The 24,234-nt window shown below is 43.9% G+C and overlaps 1 protein-coding gene across 2 annotated transcripts in view; it reads left to right on the top strand.

The window, feature by feature from the left end:
* CDK19 (cyclin dependent kinase 19) overlaps positions 1–23,097 on the top strand; it is a 93,320-nt gene extending 70,223 nt beyond the window's left edge. Inside the window, exons 7-13 of one of the 2 annotated variants that reach the window (XM_068160533.1) lie at positions 7,740–7,883; positions 8,137–8,206; positions 9,268–9,340; positions 9,874–9,971; positions 10,847–10,925; positions 14,874–15,140; positions 18,542–23,097. In XM_068160533.1, the coding sequence (XP_068016634.1) occupies positions 7,740–7,883; positions 8,137–8,206; positions 9,268–9,340; positions 9,874–9,971; positions 10,847–10,925; positions 14,874–15,140; positions 18,542–18,673 (863 nt within the window). In that variant the 3' untranslated portion in view covers positions 18,674–23,097. The remainder of the gene's footprint in view (positions 1–7,739; positions 7,884–8,136; positions 8,207–9,267; positions 9,341–9,873; positions 9,972–10,846; positions 10,926–14,873; positions 15,141–18,541) is intronic. The other variant, XR_010990029.1, reaches the window with a different exon arrangement.
* The last annotated feature ends 1,137 nt before the right edge of the window (positions 23,098–24,234 follow it).

Below are 24,234 nucleotides of genomic sequence, written 5' to 3'. Positions count from 1 at the left end.
AAAGAGGCAAAGCATGTAAACAAAAGAAACTTCAGCAAGCTTCAGGTGAAATGAAGTAACTGAAAATGTAGAATGCTTGTGTTCATGGAAGCAGTAATCCAGTTACTGAACTTTTAGAAGGTCTCCAGCAGAACACAAAATGCCTTGATACTCAAAATACTAAAGAAACAAGGCTGAAGTGAGAGTCAAAGTACAATGTTCCTTCCATTAATGGGCAAAGACTTCTGCACTGTAATTTGAAGGAAATTGGAGGAAAACAGCTGGGGCAAAATGAAGGAAAAGGTGAGCTCGGTTTGGGTTTGAAAGGAGACATTAATCAGATTATTTTTCACTCTGGAAACATCAACATAGGAAAGAATGTTTTGGTTAGTAGAGTAAGTAGTAAGAACTCTTCTCATCATAGGTTTGTAATAAAGCATGTGGCAGTCTCTATTATGATTCATTCTGGGGCATCTTGCAGCATAGTAATGAGGCAATAGTATGATTAAGACTTGAGTTTATCAAGTTGCAGCTTGTGTAGTTAGCAGTGTTATCAAACAGCAACGTGCTATCTTACCTCTCTTTATCACTTGCCTTACTGAGAGCAGTAGTGTTTGATAAATGCCATCAGGTGACTTACAGTATTTTAGATGCGCTGGATTTTGTTGGCAAAAGAATTCTTTAGAGTGATCATTCAACCACATGTTAAACAAGACTAAAGGGCTGTCCTGCACCAAAAGGGATGCTACTGTTTGTTGTGACAACAATAAATCTGAGAACCTGAGAAATCACCATTGCTTGGTTACCTTTCCCCTCCTTGTCTAGCTGATAGGTCAGCAGGAATGTCAGCACTGGCCATGTGGCAACTTCATTTACCAGCCTGAGCAAGGGTTAAGCACAGAGGAACTGTAATGCAAAGCTTGGGCAGTGCACTGTTGCCTCATCCTGTTTCCAGGCTGACACATGGTTGTGGAAGCTGGAAATGTGTGAAGGGTATAAGCAGATATCAAAATGCCTTCAGCAGCAAATGTGACAGGAAAGTATTAGGTGTATCAGAGGGTATGAGTTTATAAGGAATGCTTGGATCTGTCAGTTTCAGCAACTCCATTTGACTTCATGCAGGGAAAAAAAGAGAGGGAAATGTCTGGGGTGTATTATGTGGGATTTAGGCTGGAAATCTGTGCATGTGCATTCCATGCTGCCTGTGCAGTGAGCCCCAGACGTTCCGAGCGCATCAGATGTCCTTACTCTGTGTGCACAGATTGTTGGCACGCTGGCCAGGCTGTGGGGCCTCTGGAAATCTTGGCCTGATGCCTGAAGCTCTTTTGGTCTCTTGTGAGAGGGTTGGGAGGAAGGCAGGAAAGAAAAGGACCTATCTGGAAAGGCTGGTAAACCAGAAATTACAGAGTGGGCCAAGCAGAGGCTGGAATGTTTTCAGGACAGATGTACAGGGGAGGCTCCTGCCTGTGGTCTGCGGAGCCATGGCAGATTGAGGACTGCTTTGAAACATCCATGACAGCAGAGTAAGAAGAGCAAATCTACAGCCTTCTGTGGGCTGCATAGGGATCCAGATTCCTCTTTGTGAGAGGTGATGATCTGGGGGGATGAGGTTGTGGCAACACTAGAAAAGTAAAGTAGAGAAGTTGGGGGGAAAAAAAAACCCTTCATTTATGCATTCTGAAACGGCAAACTCTGGCTACACCGGGAAGGGAGCCTTGCTCCTGCCCTGGGCAATGTTCTACGACATGGGAAGTAATTGGATTCAGATGATATTTTGTGGTAAACTTGTTTTGGCATGTGGTAAACTTTCTTCATTTTGATTATCACAGTTGTTCTCATGCTTTTTCTGAGAGGCAAAATATTTTAATACCAAAGATTAATTGTTGCTCTCTTATCTAGTTATTGCAGGTTACTGGATGATTTACTGCTGCTTTTCCCTCTTGCTTGACAGTGATCTCTAAAATCCTATACATGTTTGGGTCTTATTTTTCCCCCTCCTTTCTTTTAAAGACACCAAAACATTTTCTGTGCTCTACAGTCTTGTAACTGCAATCACCTAAACACTGAAGAGTTTTATAAAGGATTATTAGGTCACTTAAATAGAATATTTTAAAGCTACATGAATTAGTATTTTGGGAAACTTGAGGTGCTGACAGCAGCTCGAGGAATATCAACCCCAGAATTGTTGCCCACTTCAAACCATGCACAGCTTTGAATGTGTAACCCTGGAATGGGTTGTCCAGGGAGGTGGTCGAGGCCCCGTCCCTGGAGGTGTTTAAGGCCAGGCTGGATGAGGCTCTGGCCAGCCTGATCTAGTGTGGGGTGTCCCTGCCCATGGCAGGGGGAGTTGGAACTAGATGATTCTTGTGGTCCCTTCCAACCCTGAATGATACTATGATACTTCTAACTGCTTTATTGCTCTTGTGTTGATATCTAGAAATCATCTAGGAAACTGGTGGTCCTTGTCAACTCTGAAAAGTCTGGAGAGGTGTGTTGGAGTGTGTAGTAGCTTAATTAAGTCAAGAGAATGAGAACAGTGCAGTGGGTCAGACCTGTCTCTGCTGTTGTAAAATCAATGGAGGTACTCTAATATGGGGCAGACAGTACAGTTTTATCTCTTAGAAGAGTAAGCTGGGGCTCAGGAGACTTGGATTTAAATACTGGTCCAGTCCCAAGTGTTTCATGTAGCTTGCAGCATGTAATTTAATCCAGCCTATGTGCTGTTTCATTATGTGTAAGGTAGGAGTGCTACTTGGTAGTATTGTCCTGAAGACAAAAATCAGTTAATGATCTTAGGGAGCTTCAGCAGAAGTGTGTGAGGGTTTATTCTTGTTAACTCAGTGAGGGGATGAACTTGAGAAGCTGGGATGTCACTTAGCATCTGCACATTCTGGATGGTGGAAAAAGAAATGAGAGCTACCAAATCTTCTCCTAACGTGGAAAAGGAACATGAATGATTGCATGAAAAAGCAGGACCCAGCCTCTGGAGAAGGTTGGGAGATGAATTTTACCCTCTTTCTCTTCACACTCCATTCCATACATGTCAGTTGGGAGACAATTGTTCTTTGGGGTGCACTGCAAATACCTATTCCTCTTACATGCAGGCAGGTGAAGGGTTTGGTGCAGAGCTGAACTTCCATCTTAGAGGTGCTTGATCTGCATTTATTTGTTAAGGCTTCCTTTGCAAAGCAATGGGCTGAAGGCTGATTTCATTGACTCAAATGAAACAGCAGGTTGCCATTGAAAGATCCAAAAGATGATCTGTTACAAAACCTGATCCTGTACACAGTTTACACTAGCTAATTAGTGCAGTAATGAAGGCTTTTGGAATGCTCTGTTTATTACTGTATCTAAAATGCTCACTTGCAAGAGTTGCTTTTGGTTGAAAACCAAGTAGCTACTCTCATAACAAGGTGCATACTGCTGGTGCAGAGGCATTCTTTTAGCTAATCCAATCAGTTTGACCTTCAGGCATGATAATTTCAGCAGCATCAGCTGAAGCTTTCAGCACTACAGCACTGATTCAGTAGAATGACTTGCTCTCAAGACAGGTGGGATTGCTTCCCATGTAGGCTTCTTGGCAATAGCTGTGACTGACAGCAGAATTCATTTCACAGCAGTTTATTTTGTTGCCTATCCAGTCAATAGATTTGCTTATAATTATGTAAAAGTGCCTTATTAGAAATAAGCCTGGATCCCTTAGTAAAAGCAAAGTTAAGCTGTTGTAAAGCACTCTCTTTGGAAGGACAAATAAGCCTCTGTGTGCTGAGATGTGAGATTTCTTCATGTGCATTCCCTCCTGTGCACTGAAGTAGTGTAGGAATCAAAAGCTTTAGTAACTCCCAGAGAAGACTGTCATGGGTTGTGGGTTGGAATAGGCCAAGAATTACTCTTCACACATGTTCCTTGTTATAACTTCAGTCTACCAGACAGCAGGCCTCTAGCCCACCTGATGTTAGCCCTGAAGGTGTTGACATGCTGGACCTAGTAAAAAGTAGTAATGGTTAATGACACAAGCCAACTGAGAGCACACAACAGATTATGCACTCACTGTCCCTCCTCATTTAGCATGGAGAGGTCACCTGCAAAGAGCTCCACTGGGTACAGAGAAACTGGTTTGTTCTGCATTTAATTAGGAAAAATGTATTTCCTTTCCAAAGAATATGCACTGCTCTCTTCTCATTCACTACAGCTCAGAAGAGCACAGAAAATGCCAACAATTTGCTAATGTGCTGTGCTCTGTGTACAGTATAGATGATATGATACTGGACACCTGCAGTGGTGGAATAAGATGGGGTGGGGGAATGGAAGAGGAGAGAGTGAATTGATGCTAAAGCACCACAGTTAGGGATCAAGAGTTCCAGACCTTGCAGATCAGATGATATTATTAATCATTTTTTTTCCTAAGATCAATTCAAATGCCAAGCTGTGGATGTTCCCTGAAAAGCTCTGTGAATACTGTGTCACCAAGCAGCAGCTTATCTTGCCTGTGCTTAATTCTTTCATCATTACAGGATGGCAACCATTTCAGTATCAGACCTGCCTAATACTTTGCAGCGACCTCTGCAGCGTACCTTTCATACTTTGTTTTCTTGCTGCAGTCGCTGGATACTTGGGAAGGGGGAGTAGCCCTGGAGCTACAAAGCTGCCTTTTGTGTCACCCACTACATTCCTGGTGGTTTTGATGAGTTGCCACTGAAAGAAGATTTTTCTTTCTGCTTTTGTTTCTGTGAAAAGCTTTGGCAGCCTGCCAGAGTACCTCTTGGGCCCTCTGAGGTATAAGCAGTGCTGGAACAAAAGCAGCAGTATGTTCTTTACTGCATCTTGGAGATACTGGAGCTGGCATAAAAATAATAGCTCTCTGCCATCTCTGACGCATGTGAAGGCTTAGGACTGGGAAGAAAATGAGGCTGTAACACACTTTCCCTTGCCAGAATGCAGCACTTGTCCAACTGACCCAGTTCCCTGCCATGGAGTGGCATTCTGCAAGATGAAGTGAAGGAAGATGGAACCATCACTCTATTCCGTCTCTCAAGGTTATAACCTGCTCTACTGCCAGCTAATGTGCTTCTTCTGTACTTCATGAAGCAGCAGTTTTTGGAGACACAAGTGAAGAGCTAAAGAATTCCTGATGAAAATGTGGTATATAGGATTTGGGGAGGTCAGGGGAGGAGTGCACTCTCTGTATTAACTACAGAGACAAGCAGTGGGGACTCACTGCCAACATGGCTCAGCTCTCATGTACTTCACCTCTTGGAGGAGCAGAGTTTTGCATTTTGCTGTGTCACATCAAGGAGGTTTCTCAGTTCAGCTTTGCTGTTAACCAGAGTACTAGAATTTTTGTTCTTTAGGAGGAAAAGGTGAGTCTGGCTGGAGCACTACAGACAGTGAGAGAGAGGCTGGGCAAGTCCTCATTAGTCTATTAATCCCAGTGAGCACTGAAGAAAGCCATGAAAAGCAAGAGGGCTGCAGCTCCTTTGACCTCTGTATAAACCATCTGCAAAAGGATTTGGCTATCTATTATGAAAATGAGTTAATAAATAGTGGTAAATGAAAATGCTGTTCTTGAAGTAATAAGTAATTTCCCTTCTAAAGTAGGTAATTTATGCCTACTACCCAGGCAGGATTTGTGATTAATAAGCTGCATTAGCTGCCTCAGCAGATAAAATCTGGAGAGCTAAAGATCTTGTTTTCATGCAGATAAGACTAATAAGAAAATCAAAGGGAGATAAAACCCTGAGAAAGTAATGCCATACACAGAGCAAGTTATGCCCTGTCAAAGCTGTAAAGTCTGAATGAAGTGTTACCAGGTTTTCCTCTAAAGGAAGTAGGGTGAAAGACTTGCACATTGAGACATCCTAAGCTCCACACCTGCAACATGATGGAGATGGGACTGACCCATTTTGGCAAAGAGAGTGTGATGGCTCTTTTTTCATTCCCTACATAGAGAGCAGTGCTTCTGTCTTTATTCAGGAGACCATGTCTCTCACAGGCAGCATGGGCCAGACACCACATCAGGTAGAGGTTTGAGTCTCAGATTAGTTGCAACAAACAAGGGACTTCTCTTGGTGTTCTCATTAATCTGAATCTAATGAACCAAACTTCAGTTAGTTTTGTGTTCTTGCTGGTTTTGGGGGCTCTGTGTGTGTGTGTTTTGTTGTTGTTACAGTATCACAGTATCGCCAAGGTTGGAAGAGACCTCGAGGATCATCGAGTCCATCCTGTCACCACAGACCCGTGACTAGACCATGGCACCAAGTGCCACGTCCAATCTCGTCTTGAACACCTCCAGGGATGGTGACTCCACCACTCCACCACCTCCCTGGGCAGCCCATTCCAATGACTAATGACTCTCTCAGTGAAGAGCTTTCTCCTCACCTTGAGCCTAAACTTCCCCTGGCGCAGCTTGAGACTGTGTCCCCTTGTTCTGGTGCTGGTTGCCTGTTGCTTTTGTTTGTTTTATCTCCTGGATGTATAAATTAAGGGTAAATAGTTTTCTATATTTATATTACTAAATTTGATAAGATTCCAACATCAACTACCAGGCAAGTCTCCACACTCTTCTGTTCAGCAATCTATGCTCATTATTCATCTGATCTCAACATCTTTTTCCATGGTTCTATCCCAGTCATGCATCTGGAATGGGCTGCCCAGGGAAGTGGTGAAGTCACCATCCCTGGAGGTGTTCAAGAGGGGACTGGATGTGGCACTTGGTGCCATGGTTTAGTTAGCCATGAGGTCTTGGGTGACAGGTTGGACTTGATGATCTTTGAGATCTCTTCCAACCTTATTGATTCTATGATTCTATGTATTTGTGTCAAAGGAGCAAATCCATTTCTTTTCTGTAGTAACCTTCTGCTCACTGACAAATTGACACTTCCATGCCAAGATACATAGCAAAGCATTTGAGTACTACAGAACACTAAGCTGGGTGGTGGTGATAGCAGCTAGAGCAAATATTTGTAATCTAGACATTTCTTCTCCTGTCAATGATACCAATCTTCTTGTCCACAATAGGGTTAATTTTGAGTATAAAATTAATGGGGAAAATATGAGATTAAGAATGTTGCTTCCATTAAAGCATCACCTTACTGTGCTGCCTTTTCTCTTTGTCCTTCTGTATGCATGAAATGTAGATGAGACAGTTTCAGTGGTGTTCCAGTGGGAGTCAGTTGGCAAGCAGGGGTTTTGTTATTTATTTATTTATTAAAGTATGTTGATCCCTCTCTTGATTAAAATGCAGATCTTGGGTTTCCATTTTACCTCTCACTGTTTGGCTGCACATATCAGCCATTAGTCTTTTCCTCCTCAGTAGTTATTCAATTACCAATCATCCATTTGGAATGGGCCTGAAATGTGCTAGGACTTGAATTTCCCTCTGTTTTGATGGTGGATTTGTGGTTTGGGTTTAATGGTCAGCTGAGTGCCCTTTAAGTTGTGTTGTCAGCAAATGTTGTGTAGACTCCTGGTATAGCTGTGAATGTGTTGAGCGCTGGACTGCCAGGGTGCGACTGGAAACACACTTTGGAGGCTCTCATTTTGGTGCTGGTGGTGAAACAAAAAATCTGCACATTTTACCTTTTTTAATGTTTTCTGTTCATGCATTCTTTTTACAGTCCTGTGTGTAATTATACTGTGAGGCACACTGTGAGGCACTTTCCTTGCTGTGCTTGTACAGAGTGTTGAGAAACTGTGCAGAAACAAGAAGCAGAGTGATGAAGCACGGTAAATTTGCATGAATTGTCCCCTTTCTTCCTTAGATATTTGGGCAATTGGCTGCATATTTGCTGAACTGTTGACTTCAGAGCCTATATTTCACTGTCGTCAGGAGGACATCAAAACAAGTAATCCCTTTCATCACGATCAGCTGGATCGCATTTTCAGCGTAATGGGATTCCCTGCAGGTAATTTGTTTTTGCTAAAGCAGCAGACACAATGCTCCTGAGTTGATGTCTTTTCTAAAGGAAACGACTGGCTGTTTGCATAGGTAGAAGGAGCTGCCAGCCTGATGGATTTGAGGTGCTGACAATCACAGAACAATGGCACTGGCCGACAAAGTCAAACAACTGCTGTTATTTCTTCTTGTGTAATTACTTTAACTTTCAGAATTGTAAATGCTTCTCCTTTCCCCCCCACCCCCTTCCCCTCACCCCAAAGATAAAGATTGGGAAGACATAAGGAAGATGCCAGAATATCCAACTCTTCAGAAAGACTTTAGGAGAACAACGTAAGTGATGATAACACAACAGCAGTTCAGTGAATGCAGCAGATAAGCAGAAACTGGCCTCCCTCCTCTCACTTTTTGGGGAGGGGATGTTGGAGTGTTTGGGTTTAGTGCTGTGGCAGCTGCCCTGGTTTTGGTTGATATTCTCTCCCTCAGCTGCTTGCTAAAAGCATCACCTGAGTGGCCACCTCACTTCTCTAGAAGGGGTTGCCATAAGTGCAATTTAATCTATGGCAGGCACAGACAAATGAGCTTGCTTAGACCACTTGTGTTAGCTGTTTAGAGTGACTTCATTCATTTTGGGTGAGCAAGAATAAGGAAGCACCTTCCTGGTCCTTTTGACCAGCAGATAGGTGAAAACAGTGGAACTGGACAGAAATTTCCATCAAAGGTGACATGCCATGCAAAGCCTATCTGAGGATTTTCCTCTTTTAGCTTCCTGGTGCTCTGATATATCAGAGAGTGTAAGGAGCAACACAGCCTCTTGTAAGGCAGAGGATTGGATTTGGATTCTGTTTCCAGCTCTGCCATAGATTCATTATGCTGGTTTTAGACAAGATATGAGGCTTATCTGTGCCTGGAGCCTCTTTCTTTTGACAATGATTACAGATAACCACTGGATTTGTAGATTAAAGGCAAGGCACATGGCATACATACCAGGTTGGGTGGGAGACAGAATGGTAAATTAACCACTCTACCAAACTGCACCTCAGCTGTTGTGCTGCTAGGAGCTGCTGTGTGCTTTCTGTGGCAGAGTTGCTGTGGCAAACTGGAGTGTAAACTTCAAGCTGAGTTTCTCTGCCATATACCCATGTCAAAGGCTTGTCCATGAAAATACTCTGTGGACAGTTGTTGATAGTCCTGTTAGTGCAAACCACATTTTGTCTGCAGCTGCTAGATAAATGCCTGATCTATTTTCTGATAGCAGTTCTTTTTGCAATTCACTTAAGGACTGGGCAATGTTTTGTGGTTTGTTGTGTGTTTTAATATTCACTTGGTGTACAATTCCATGTTCTTAATGCTGCAGGATTTCAGAATTGTCTGTGTTCAACTGTATTTTTCAGATATGCCAATAGTAGCCTCATAAAATACATGGAGAAACACAAAGTCAAGCCTGACAGCAAAGTTTTTCTTTTGGTAGGTACTTGGAAGTCAGTGTGGTGCTGGGTATGGAATGCATTGCTGTTCTTCAGTCTCATTGTAATGAACACCAAGGTTAAAGGCTGAGAAATGAAGATTTATTGTTTCCATCCTTAAAGTCATATGGAGTGTTCTGGTCAGGTTCACTCTCTTCTGACACAGTTTTCCTGTTGTGTCAGCAGCACAGAACAGTACAAAAGCTACACACAGGCCATAACCAACCATCATTATGTAAAAATCATGCTTTATGAACCTGTAATAGCTGAATTCAGTCTTGCTACAGCACAGGGGTTCAACCCTAGCAAGTCATACTGCCTGACACTGTATTTCTTAGGGGAGAAGTGCTTCACAGCCTTAGTGCTTTGATGGATGTGCACTCTGGTTCTGGGGATCTTCACTGAACAAGCAATGCCAATTTAGGCTTGTGTGGACAAGCCACAAATAATTTAACAGTCCAAGACATATAAGTCATAGATTGAAAAATGATCATTTGATAAGCTTTGTGTTGTTTTGAATGTTCTGCTTTGCAGCTCCAGAAGCTTCTTACTATGGACCCTACCAAGAGAATTACCTCAGAGCAGGCTTTGCAGGACCCCTACTTTCAAGAGGATCCTCTGCCTACATCAGAGTATGTATTCCTTCTTCCATGCTCTTCAGGGGTGTCTTCTCTTTGCTAAATGCTAATCCCTGAAATGAGACAACAGCTGAAAAATTCACAAATGCCTACCTATATCCCCAGGAGGCAGTAGCACAGGAATGCTCAGTAGAAACTATTAGTGTGGTACTGAAGGGTCTGTATCTACTGGTGCCAGAATCAAGTGGTCATGGACAATAACCCAGTACCACACTAATGTTGTAATTCTGAATGCACTATTAAAGCTTGTGTGACATTATTGCAGTACTTAGAGAATAAATCTGTTCCCTGTTCTGTTCTGGTCAAGATCCATTGGTCATTTTGTTGTTAGTATTATGGTATCATCAATCCATGGGGAGCTATGGCTGCCATAAACATTAAAGAATGTTCCAAATCCCATTAGTCAGCTGAACTGAAAAGCTTCTTTTTTCCTTTTTTTCCCCCCCTTCTCTAAACAAGGCCTGAGAAGCTCTGTAGTTGTGGTTGGCAGATATGTTTCAGCCCACTGTAAGCCAAGGCAGGCTCCTAAGACATTAATACTCTTTGGATCAGGTCCTCTGTGCAGTGCGTGTTGCAACTAGGTGTTGTAGAACCTCTGACACTCTGTTTGTTCTTTTTGCCATCTGGATCAACAAGTGGTCGTTCTGGCATTCAGGCATGCTCAGCCATGCCATGATTTCTAAATGATGGCCTCATGCCAACAGCACAGGGAGCTGACATTACAATCAGCACAGTGCTACTCACGTACGGCATCAGGGCTCATGAGGCACAAGAAATTGTGTTACACTCACTTGGTTCTAACACAGCATTAAGCAAATGTATGTCATATGTAGCTGTTTGTGGAGTGTTTGCTGTTTACTGTGTTTCAGTGTATTTGCTGGCTGTCAGATTCCATATCCTAAAAGAGAATTCCTCAATGAAGATGAACCTGAAGAGAAAGGGGATAAGGTATAAGTGCACTTTGTTTTCTTTCTTTCTGTTAAGCATGTCATAAGAGTGAGTCATGGTGCTGCCATACAAAAATGTATGAAAGGTGAAGAGTTAATAAAAAGATGTGTTTTCCAGGCAAGGCTCTCATAAAACTGCTTCCCAGAGAAGTGAAAAGTATCAGATGGCTTTGGGGTGTCTCAGGCAGTATCACCAGCATGGTTCGCCCTGACCTGTGGAGCGTGAGCTGGATGGGTTGTTCTGCAGCAGGAGCCTGCTTTCAGCTGCTGTCATTCCAGGAGGACCTTGCTACCTCCTCCTGCACTGCAGGATGAAAGTACATTGTGACCACAAGACAGGAATGGCATTTCCATTGTATGAGTGGCATACATCCAGCCATTTGAAAATAGATGGCTGTCAGGGTCTCAAATCAATAGTGGCAGCCTGCTTCTGGCGCTGCGTCAGAACATTGCATCCATCTGCATGCAGTTTCCTGATGATGTTTTAAGGGCTCTCAGACAAAGGAGTAATAAGGAGCATGAACTGCTCTGGTAGTGACAGTCTGCTCTGAATACTCTCTCCCATAGCTCCACAGACATGAGCAAGAGCTTACTTGTGTGCACAGTAAATGTTGGTGCGTGCAGCATAACGTGACCTGCTTTGTACACCTAGCTCGGCTGTGCTGCGTGACCCTGGGGCTTGTCCCCTCGTGCTGTGAAGGCTGGGCAATGGTGCTATAGTATTTGGAAACAGCTTGTTGTTCTCACTTCACAGTGTACCATGAGACACCAGCAGTAATGTAGGGATAGAAAAATGTGAAGGAAACCGCCTCAAACTGTGATTGTCCAAGGACTGCATGAGCACTGTTAGTCTTTAGGAGAGGGCACTCAACTACATGCATCTTCTGTCTGCAGACCTTCTGTGCAGCATGAGAAACTGGCTGAGTTTGCAAGTGTGCCACTCACAGTACATTTCAGGCAGCACATTTTAGATTTGGAACAGATACTTTGTATTCTTCTATACTAAGAAGCTGGTAAGATCCTGGGCTCTTGGATCTAGGTAGTTTTAGCAAAGAGACGCTACAGACACCTAAGCAAAAATTCAATGAAAGTCATGATCCTGATTTGGTTGTAATCTAGTTACTAGCTTTGCTTCAACTCTCAGAGCTTCCAAACCAGGAACACACCTTGTGATTTAAAAGGTCTCTGCCTGTTTAAAAGTAAATATCTGTCTTTTTCCTGGGAGTGTTGAGGGGAAACAGTGACCTGTTTATATTCCAAACAGCCATTACAGAAATGGCCTTTGAGGTCGTTGTGGACAGGCAGGAATTTATGCACACTCCACTCTGAACTTGTTTCAGACCATTTAGGTAATCTGTCAGCCATTGACCCATTGACTGTGTTCCCACAGTGTAGAAATGTGAAGGTAAAGGATATTTTGAGCCTTGACTCTGTGCCTCATTTTGTTTCTTTATGGTGGTGTTGCTGCAAGTGAAAGGATTTGTTTGTTTATTGTTTCTGGTTTGTTTTTAAAACCATAAATATCTGCATAGTCCTTTGGAAACCTACAGGAGTTGTCCATGTTTGTTTATCTGGAACTTGCCTCTCAGATTGAAGAACCTTTAGCATAAGCATCTGGTTCTTCAAAGTGGTTAACAGGGGTAGTCAGCAAAGCTCCAGCGAGTGAAAAGATCATTCTCATGCGGGTTCTGTTAGGCAAGTTTCTGCTGGGTTGGTTTCTAGGGAGGACTGGAATTTCCTTTTGGTAATTCATGCCCAAGAGGTGCCATGTAGCAATATGCTGCTACCTGTAGAGCTTATACAAGTTTCTTCATTTAGGAGCCACCACGAACGAGGGTGATCTGAGGACAGTGTTTTGTGCAGGTGTGAACTGGTTGTGTGTGCTATGGTGGTGCAGCTAGACCTCAGCCAGATCTCAGTCTCTACCCAGGTGATAGCAGTAGTAGCTGCACAGAGGAGCAAGCTCAGACTAGTCAGGTAAATTCTGTGCTAATATCCAAAGCACAAAACATGGAACCTGTGACAAACTCTTGTCTGTAATGGTGAGAGGTCAGAGGTCCTGCAGTTCTTCTTTATGCTTAACAGGGTTGCTGGTTTTCAGCTCTCACAGTAGCAACCACCTCACTTGCACCCCAGCACCCCTATGAACACCCATTGTGGAATTCTAGCACAAAAGCTGCCTTAGTTATTGGTGTCTGTTTGTGTCACTGAAGCTCAAGCCATTCTGCAAAGATAAATTTGTTCTTTAACAAGCCATCTTGATTAATTTTTAATATTGCTGACATTTCAATCTCCTGGGAAACCAAATCTGACTGAGAGAGGATCTGAGGGCTAGAAGCAGGAGGGTGCATTATTGGTTTTGCTAAATGTAGAAAGGAAATGCAGGCTGCCTCTTCAGACTTTGAACACATCAGGCTTCTTTGTGATCTTAAATGAGCACATCATTGCAGATTTCACCTGAAGGTGTCTTGGGAGACCATTGTGGCTTAGATGCAGATCGTTTATGTCACTTACCCATGGTAACTAAATGCCTTTTGGTGATTTGGGCATCAAGAAATTTCTGCTAGTGGCTAGTGATTGCCATGATTTCTGAGAAACTAATAAAGGGAAGCTTTTGTTAAAGGCTGCCCTGCTGAAGCTTTGATGCTTATGTGACAGACCATCCTGAAATACTCCATGCAGTGTGTTGGAGGGGAGGCTTTTTAGTTCAAGCCATGATAATTGTAGGGTTTTTCCATGATGCTCTATCTCATATTTGGAACAAAATTGCTTTTCTTTGCAGTTCTGTCCTGTGTTTTAGAGCTCTGGTGGAGGAGCCATCCCTGGTGTTCAAAGCAGACAAATGGATGGACTTTCTAGCTCTCTAACCGTGGAGGGCAGAGTTGCACTCTGCTGGTTTTATAACCTTCCCTCCAGTTCCCTAAGGCTCTTTTCAGTCTGTAGCCATCTGAAGCCAGAAAAGTACAATGTATTTTGCTCTCATGTTCCAATTCTTAAGTTTTTTCTCCCTTTTGTGACACTGTCTCTTTGTCTCTCTTCCTGCTAGGTCCCAGTGTCATATTAATAACCTGGCTTCACTTCCTTTGCCAGTCTTCTCCTTTCCTTGCCAGATTCTTCCTTCAGCTGTTTCCTCTTCTTTTGTCTTCAGTTATTACTCTCTGGCCAACTTTCACTTTTCTGCTATTTCAGTAAGATTTTCTGACCCTGTATCCAGTATCATGCTGGACTGTATCCCCAGGATACCGCTCCTTACAAGGTACTTAAAAGCACAGGAGAGCAAAACAGGAATGAAACCTGGTTCTGCCATGGAATTTCCTCACAGCCTGGGAGAAATTATATCATTCCTGCAGTCTCAGTTTGTGTAACTTTCTGGCAGTGATCATAGAATCAACAAGGTTGGAAAAGACCTCAGTGATCATCAAGTCCAATCTATCACCAACACCTCATGACTAAGTAAACCATGGCTTCAAGATGCCAACCTTCTTTGTCTTAATGTAATGTGTCATCTGTGAAAGTTTCAAAAGTGAGTTTGATTCTGCCTGACCAAGGCCATTGAATCCCTTAAAATAATTTGCTGTGGTTCACCACATCTGCCACTGAGTGCTGGTAACATTTTGAGGGGGTTAGATTCAGTTCATTGGTTAATTACTGCTTGATCAGTTGTCCCTTTTAGCCTCCTCAATGAGTGCTTAGCTGGCTGGAAGAGGCACTGGGCTGTCCTTCCAGTGTCAGTCTGGCCTGCTTTGTTCACAAGCACAAAGCAAGTACAAGTGCTCTGAGGACTCCTTCCTCCCAAGGCACAGCCTTGCTGTGTGTTCCCACAGAGCAGGCGAACTGCTGCCTCCTCCTCCTCCTCTTCAGGCATGGTGGTGCTGGGGTTGGCAGCTCCATCAAGCTGAGAGGCGAGTGGAGAGAGCAAGTGACCGTGTTGTGTTGCTTCCACCCCTAGAATCAACAGCAGCAGAATCAGCATCAGCAGCAAACAGCACCTCAGCAGCAGGCGCAGGCCGGGGCGCAGCAGGCGCAGCCGCAGCAGCAGAACAGTGCCCAGACCAACGGGACGGCCGGCGGCGCCGGCACCGGCGGCACGGGCACGGGCGCGGGGCTGCAGCACAGCCAGGACTCCAGCCTCAACCAGGTGCCTCCCAACAAGAAACCACGCATAGGGCCTTCAGGCACTAACTCAGGCGGGCCTGTCATGCCTTCGGATTATCAGGTACCTCTGGAACTCCTCCTGCTTCTGGCACCCTGGGGCCGTGTGGTAGTTTTAGGCAAGCAAACTCCGACTCTCAACCTCAGCCTCGTGGGTTCGAGCCCCACGTTGAACAACAATTAACTGTAACGTGGTGGGTTGAAAATTCCACCTCCCACACATAAAATTGCCAGACCAGCTCAGTTAGAGAGCAAGTGAAGCTGTATTTACAAGCAAAACTGCAATCTAAAATATGGAATGCAGTGGATATGTACAAAACACACAATATTTACATGTATTTACAATTTATAAACAGCACAAGAACCCCCCTGGGTAAACCAGAGGGCTACTAATAGCTTCCCCATCCCTGCTCCCTGCCCTCCATGGGACAAGAGAAAGAGCAGAGAGTTGCTGTTAGTTACTTAACCACAGCAAGACAGCATTCAAGGTCAGCAAAGCCAGCAGAAGCACAAGTTATCATAGTCAGGGTTGGAAGGGACCTCAAGGATCATCTAGTTCCAACCCCCCTGCCATGGGCAGGGACACCCCACACTAGATCAGGCTGGCCAGAGCCTCATCCAGCCTGGGCTTAAACACCTCCAGGGATGGGGCCCCAAACACCTCCCTGGACAACCCATTCCAGGGCTTCACCACTCTCATGGGGAAGAACTTCCTCCTCACATCCAACCTGAATGTCCCCACCTCCAGCTTCATTCCATTCCCCCTAGTCCTATCACTACTTGAGATCCTGAGAAGTCCCTCCCCAGCCTTCCTGTAGCCCCCTTCAGATACTGGAAGGCCACAATTAGGTCACCTGGGAGCCTTCTCTTCTGCAGACTGAACAGCCCCAACTCCTTCAGTCTGTCCTCATAGGAGAGGTGCTCCAGCCCTCTGCTCATCCTCCTGGCCCTTCTCTGGACACCTTCCAGCACCTCCACATCCCTCTTGTAATAGGGGCTCCGGAACTGGAGGCAGTACTCCAGGTGGGGTCTCAGCAGAGCTGCGTAGAGGGGGAGGATCACCTCCCTTGACCTGCTGGCCACCAGCAAGTTAGTATCTGCCAGAGCAAGGAAGCTGAGAAGAGAGAAAGTTAACTTATACAAACTAACTTTGGGCTTATCATCATTTTCCTTATTACACCCAATGGTGATTTATTTGCATTCTATTGCTTTCTGCCCAAGATCTGTGGAAATTTTTCAAGGCACAGCCTAAAACTACCACAGGGCAAAATGTTGTTGTTCCTCCCCCACCTGCTTCACCACCTTTAATAAATCTTTCAGGTAACCTGAGCGAGTGTGCTGTGATGTGTTGGATTAAAATGTGGGTTTAAAGGTTTAAAGTAGAAAGATTTTTTGTTCTGTGGTTAGGAGTTTTCAATAGAACAGCAGCATGAGTCATCTCTGCTGCACCTTGTAAAGTGTTGAGAACCAGTCCACTCCAGGAGAGCACTTAAATGTGTACTGAACTTTATGTTTGAGAGTAATCTTAGTGGAGCTAGTGAAACTATTCTGTGCACATAAGTGCTGCTTTAGATCAAGTTCAGGATACTCAGCTTTTTGGCAATATTTAATCCTGTGTGAGAAGCAGATCTGAGAAGATCCCAAGAAGCGGAGGCAAAACTGAAACCAGGCTCTCTCTCCTTTGATTCCTGCTTCGTTTTACCTCATATCCTCACATGTATGGAGTGGGTCTGTAGTTTGCTCTAGTGCCTTTCCAAGCCTGCTTCTAAACTTGAAGAAAAATGCATTTTAGCATAAGAATGCTTTGGTTTGTCAATATGATTCATGCAGAAGCAGGGCACAAAGACAGGCTTTGCTTCTAATGTGACCAACATGGAAGAGATTTCATGTTTTCCCGTATTCATAAGTAAAAGCAATATCACTGCCTTGTTGTTGAGGTTTGCATACTTGTGTGTGCTTGCTGGAATTCTGTTTTCCACTGACAATATGACTTGCACTCATTATGGAAATCACTGAACTTGCCAGATCCTTCAGTGCTTGTGAGTTTGTGTTTCCTGGGACAGCAATGAGTTGAAAGCAGAACACCTTGGAGAATCACACAGAATCATAGAATGGTAGGGGGTTGGAAGAGACCTTTGAAGATCATCTAGTCCACCCCCTCTGCTAGAGCAGAATCACCTGGAGAATGAAGAGAGAATGATCTTTTCAGGCTGCTTTAAGCTCAAAAGAAGTGGCTTTTGAATAACCCAGCTGCCCTTCTTCTCAGACAATTGGTGTCTCAGTGCCAGACGTTATTCTCTCATTTCCGTTTTACTCTTTTCATTACAAATGAAGATGAAGGCATTGAGGTTATTTTAAAGGTAAAGACAGATAAGTTTCTTTTTTGAGAAGTTCCAGCCAGGCTTGAGGTCCCTGCAGCTGTCTGACTGCCCAGTATTTATGGCTGCCCTGTTTTGGTCTGTATTTTGAGGGCTAGTGTGATGCATTTGATGATATCCACTACAGAATCCTTATACAGCTCCCTGAATTGTTTGGCAAACTTCTCCCTTACAAGTTGCTAGCAGGCTAAATATTGATGATTTTTTTTTGCTCAGATAGTTAAGAATTAATGTTTTGTTTCACCCATCCTTCTCAACTGTAACAGCACAGGCATCAAAATGATGATCTGCATGTGTTTCCTTTACATCACTCCCAAAACTGTATGGTCTGATTATCCATTTTTACATTTGGATTTGGCTATCTGCCCTCAAGTTCTAGCTGACTGTCTTCTGTTCCAGAAAAGAATGTCTGCAATTTGTCCAAGTCTGACTGTTAAATTCTCTTCTGTGAAACAAAAATAAGCATGGGCAAGTTAATGCATTCCTGTAGTCTTATGGCATTAATTTTGCTCTGTTGTATTGTGCCCAGAAGCAGGAAGAGGATTCCCTTTACTTTGAGTTTCATTTAGTTTGTGATCTAAAGTCTCTATTGACGTTTGTTGTTAGTGGTGGTGGTGGTAGTTCACCAACCTCAATCTCTGTTGCTTCCACAAGTGACAGTGCAAATTCCTTGCTGGGTTTTACTGAGCATTCCTTATGTGACCTTGGGTGTTCTGCTTAGCATGGCAAGCTGATGCTTTTCATCCAGAATGAGTTCCTGTAGCGTCCCAACATTCATCACATAGACATACATTGAAGAAACAGCTGCATTTTGAAGTGGAGTCTGCTCTCTCTCCTGTGTTTTTCCTGCAGAAATGGGTGTGGACATGCTGTATTCCTAGGTGTCTGCCAGTGACATTGTGTGTGCTGTGTGCTGGGTCAAGGCTGATTGCAGATCAGATTGATTGCTTGGTTTATGGGACCTTAAAACAGTAACACTGTTTAGTCAGCTTCTCCAAGAGTCCCATCTGAATGAGTTTCAGAGAGGTTAAAAGTTTCCTGAACAGGCAGGTTTTCATTCCCCTGATCCTGCTCTCTTTTCCTGCAGCACTCCAGCTCTCGCCTGAGTTACCAAAGCAACATTCAGGGATCTTCTCAGTCCCAGAGTACAATGGGCTATTCCACGTCGTCTCAGCAGAGCTCCCAGTACCACCAATCTCATCAGTCTCACAGGTACTGAGCGGGCTAGCGGGCTGCACTCAGAAAGGAATGGACTAAAAGCCAGAAGACTCCAGCAATATGAAGTTCATAACGATGAGAAGAACCAAAAATAACAAACTGTGATGCAGAATTAAAATTCATGATGACAAAAGGAAAACTTCACTCACTGAAGACTTCCCTCCGCCCACCCCCTGCCCCTGGGTTGCCATAAAGGAGATTCTCGTGAAGTTTTCCTTCCGCCCTGCCCTTGCATGTGTTCCATTGTGGTTACTCTAATGAACCCTTCTGATCTGAACCCAGCACTTAACTTCTTTAACCTTTGGAATTTTGAAGGATTCCTGGTGCACCTTCCTTATGCTGTAGTGATTGCCATAAATCTGTCTTTTCGAGTCTCTTTGATGGGATTTTAAAGTTTTCAGATCTTGGAACTCCCAGGCTTTCGAGCTTGTATATAGTTAGTTTTATACTAGGCAAACCAGTTTAGCTATACAGGTATATTGCACCTTTTTAAAGCACTATGTTATTTTCACAGGATATTACTGTTTTGCTCATGGATGTCAAGAACAGCAAGATTTTACTGTTCCAGAGTATTTTACTATTCTGTTTTTATTAGTCTAGTTTTCAGGCGAGGTCTTAAAAAATGCAAAGGAAAAAAACAAACAAACAAACAAAAACAAAACCTTTAAGAAATAAATAAAATTAAAAAAATACAAAAAAAAAAAAGAGGAAAAGAGAAAGAGAGGGGAAAAAAAGAAACAAACCAACCACCCACTCAAAGTCTCTGCAGCAACAAATGTGCTTCATGCTACCGGACCGAACGCCGGACAGAAGATTGCTGATGTTTCTTCACTCGTTCACGTGGAGTTCTGGAAGTCACAGTGATCCTGCTCTGAGTAGTTTCACATGAAGCATTATTTGAAATGAAACCAGGACAGTCACATTAAAACCAACAAAACAAAAAGGAGATGCTTTCAGGATCTGTTGGAGCAGAAGAATGGAATGTCTTCCCAGGCTGGACACCAAAATAGTCAGGAAAATGTATTTACTGCCCTTGAGTCTCAGTAGGAATGTGGACAATGGGCTCTGCTTTTTTTTGTGTTAAGCAGCTGATTGGTGTGTGTGAGAGTTCTGTACCTTTAGCTTTCTTTCACATTCCTGAGTCAGTTTTCTAAATAGAAAGGTGACAAGGTGACAGAAACACTAAGACTTGTGAAAACAAAATCATTTTCTGTTAGGGTTCATAACGAAGAGGAATTACTGTGCGATTTGCAAAGCATGTTGAAAACTGTTCCTTTCCCCCCACCATGTTCTGATGATGCATTTTCTGTGTCCCTCACATTGCTGTGATTAACCCAGATTAGTTTCACCAGATGCTCCTGATTGCACTGAAATGTTTCTTTTTCCCTGGAGCAAACATGTCCCTGAGGACTCTAAGTGGATGGGTAGCTGGCAGAAAATCCCCAGTAAATAAGCAAGAGTTCAGAAGGGATAATCAGAGGATTATTGTCCAACTTCTGCAAGCACAGTTATTTGGAGAGACACAACGTGTAATTTGGGACAGCTTCATCTTTCCTTCAGCCTTCAGAAATCAGGCAGGCTCTTGTTGCAGACAACCTGGAAACATGCATTTAAGAAAGCTGCTAACAATGGAACATCAGTGAGCTTCTACAGGTGGTGTCCAGAAAAGAGGTGAAGAGTTGGTATGCAAATGCTTCACGTTCCAGGCCTTTGTACCACCCCGTGTTCTCTTCTGGCCTGTGTCCATACCAAAGGGTGTGTGCTCAGGGCTAGGGTGCTCAGACCTAGCAGAGGAGTCAACCTGTTTGCTCTGGAGAGAATACTTTTCATCACAGCTAGACATATACATGTTTCTACTGGATTTGAGCCCCCAGTCACCCTTAGTGCCCCTTCCAGCTCAAACACATGCTGTTTTCATACCTTTAGTGAGCAGTTGGCTTGCTTTGGCTGTGTCTACCCTGGTGTGGTTTTGACAACACCCAGCTTCTCCGGGAAAGCAACTAAAAGCTGCTTGTGCCATCAACTAGCTAAGGAAAGGGTGAAAATGAAATAATTTGAAGGAAAAAAAAATTATCTCTGGGGAAAAATAATCTCCCAAAGGATGCTTTCAGTGTGTAACCTTCAAAATGTGTGAAAGAACAGATAGTCCTCATTCCTTTAGTTCAGTGAGTCTGGGGTTGCATTCCTTCTGTAAGTGGAATGTCTCACCTCTTACTGATGCTGGCAGGGCTAATGGATGTTGGGCCAGTGCCACAAGGTAACATTTATTTGATGTTTTTGTGACTTGAATGTCACATTTCTGGAAATTAACCTTTGGCAGAGTAATTTTTTTTGTCCCCTCCTGCTCTCTCAAATTCCTTTTGTCTTTTCCATTCTATTTGTCTAACATTTCTTCTTCCTACTGTCACTTGCAGCTGATCATCAGAATCCACACAGCAGCAGGAGGTGACAGGGAGATGCTGAATCAAAGTGGGCTCTTGTGTGCCAAAAGGCAAAACCCGTGGTGTAGGTTAATCTGTGTGTAGTGTGAAACTGCTCAGCAATGTAAGGTGCTTTAATTGAGTGAGCTTCCAGCTTCTAGAGCGACTGCCATGCCCTCTCTCTAAGCTCAACTGGCGCTGGTTAGGTTTGATGGGTGACCACACACCGCTCCTCCCTGGCTCTCCTTGTGTGTGCACATACCAAGCTGAGCTGTTTTTCCTCTGCTGCCTTCGAACTCTCAACTGGGAGGAGAGCAAATAAAAGCATCTGCTGTGAAATGTGGGCTGTGCACACTCTTGCAGTTCCTTCTGGTGGTGAAGTATCTCACCCCTTCCCGGGAGCTTGATGTGCACTGCTGGCATGGGTGGCAGTTGTAGAGGAAAGAAACCTTGCTGTCCTGGGGTCATCCTGAGAGGTAAAACCAAATCATGCAGTGTGTCATGGGAAGCCAGGACCATGTCAATTTTATCTGATTTCTTACCTGTGCAGTTTTATTAGTTCTTGTAGCTCTGTCTCTGCCCACAACGTTCAACACCCTCATCCAAACGTTCCACACGGATACAAAGAGAGGCAGGTGACACCAGCAGAGCTGTCTTCTCCATCCTGGTCAGCTGGTGGGAGAGCAGGTACAGCTTTTCCCATCGTGGCTCAAAGGAAACAAGACATTATGGGAAATGAACGGGGTGAGCAGCCTGGGCCACACTGGCGAAGCTTCCGTAGCACAAACTGCACAATGAAGGAAGAGTAGCAGGCAAGCTGCGAGTCCTGCACTGATCCGCGACACTGTACCTGGGGAGGGGTGGCAGGAAGCTAGAAGTGTTCCAACGTGTATGATACTTTATAAACCTAGTCAACTTAGTTGCCCTCCATAATCTTCAGGAATGGTACTTTTGACACCATCCAGCAAAGACTTGTTTTAGGGTTAAATAAATGCATTGTACATAAGGCCATACTTAATCTTCTACAGCCGTCGCCGGGCAGGAGCGACGTGTGTCGCTGTATGGAAAAGAGAGAGAGAGAGAGAGAAAAAAAGAAGTCCTTAATGCACTGTTATCTCCTAAATATTTAGTAGTAAATTAATACTATTTAATTTTTTTAAAAATCTGTCTGGTGTAGACACTAAAAAAAAAAAAGAAGAAAAAAAAAAAAAGAAGAAGAAGTATGACACAAAACCTGGACAGAAAGGTGTCCTTTTTAACAGCAATTTAAAGAACTTTTTATATATGTAAGGTAGGAACTTTTCAAATGGTTCTAGTTGTATTTTTTTCCCATGTTTACTATTTGTGGAAGTGTGCCTGTCTCTATCCAGGTTATTTTTATTTTGGGGGGGGGGGGAGGGTGTTTCTCTCTTTGGGGGTTTTTTGTTGTTGTTGTTTGGGTCTTTTTTTCCTCCTCCTCCCCCCCCCCGATAATTTCCCGTTTTCATTAGAAGTTACTGTGCGCGCTCCTCGTGCCACCGCGCAACTTCGCCGTGCCGCGGGGCCGGCGAAACCGCCAAGCAAAACAACTCGTTCCTCATCCTGGAGTTGAGAGTTTACTGCTTTTAAGTTGTCCCTGATGTCACTCTCGAAATGACTGTTAAAAACAAAAACAAAAACACAACGAAAACACAACCCTGAACTCCTGAGTTTGTTGCATTTCTTTTTGTATTCTCGGTTGTAACGAAATGGGATTGACTTTGCTTCAGTGTGAATTTTTTTAATGAAATAATATACATTTGTAATAATAATGATAATAATGATGATGATGATAATAATAATAATAATAATAAAAAGAAAAAAAAGCTCAAATCCGAACCAGGGGTGCCGAAAAGTTCTTGAAAGCGATTGGGCTGCCGAGAGGGGAAAATAGAGCCCGCAAAATTGCGGCTGTAATTAACCTTCACAGTTGTCGTAATTGCGCTCAGGATGTTTATGATATCATACACCACACAAAACACAGCTTGCAAAACCTCAAGAGTTGAAATTGCAGCCTTTTAAAATGCCCAGGAGGATCTTCAGGGGTATGTGTCTATTAAAATAGAATGGAGCCTCATGGAAAACAGAATGGATGCAGTGGCTCTCTGAGGTTTTGCTCTCCGCGTGCGCGGATTCAGGCTTGCCACGCTGGTGCCAGTTGTTGAGATTCGTTGTTACTTGTGTGGCAATCCTGTAGATGTAGCTTCTGAAAACAAAGCTGGGCCACTGCATTCTAAAGATAAATCACAGAATCACAGAAAGCATCTGAATGGAAGAGACCTCAAAAATCATCCAGTCCAGCCTTGGACCCAGTTTGGGATCAATCCTAAACCACGTCCCCAGGCACCAGGTCCACACATGGCTTGAACGCCTCCAGGGATGGCCACTCCAGTGCTGCCCTGAGTAGACCATTCCAGTGTTTGAGAACCATCTCTGTAAGAAGTACTTCCTGGCATCCAGCCTGAGCCTCCCCCGGTGCAGCTTGAAATACTCTCTTTCATTTCCTCCTGCTGGACCTAGGAGGATTTTAAGTGTTTCAGGTAACAACATAAGTAAGCAGGAGCTAGAGGTTGTGGATGCCTCCTCTTTGCGGGTGTTCAAGGCCAGATTGGATGAAGCCCTGAGCAGCTGAGTCTAGCTGAGAGGCATCTCAGCCCTTGGTAGCGAGGTTGGAGTAGGTGATCTCTTGAGTTCCCTTCCAGTATTCAGTATTCCTAAGGTTGGAAGGGACCTCAAAGGTCATCGAGTCCAACCTGTCACTACAGACCTCACGACTAGAGTAGGGAGGACACTACTGCCCACTGCAGGCTTGAACTCATGACCTTCCCATTAAGGGTCTTATGCGCTCCCAGCTGAGCCACCTGATACCAACCTAAGCCATTCTATGATACTGGTACCAAGTTACCTGTTTGATCTGGCTGAGCATGGAGCTTGCACATGGCCATTAAGCATGGCCCTGGCTTCCAATGCCCAGCAAAGGTTAATTGTGGCTTACCTGCAATGTGTTCTTTGCAGGGAGGTGTTGCTGCTGCTTTTTTAGTTTCCACAGAACTTCATGCCTTCATTTAAGACTACTGGCAAAAAAACAACCATCAGAATCTTTGGGGCTTTGGGGGTGTTTTTA

Source organism: Melanerpes formicivorus, unplaced genomic scaffold (genome assembly GCF_026170545.1).
Source record: "Melanerpes formicivorus ecotype bairdi unplaced genomic scaffold, bMelFor1.0.p_v2 SCAF_50, whole genome shotgun sequence".
Taxonomy (NCBI): domain Eukaryota; kingdom Metazoa; phylum Chordata; class Aves; order Piciformes; family Picidae; genus Melanerpes; species Melanerpes formicivorus.
Note: the sequence above shows the minus strand (reverse complement) of the source record. Positions and strands in the feature narration are given on the sequence as shown.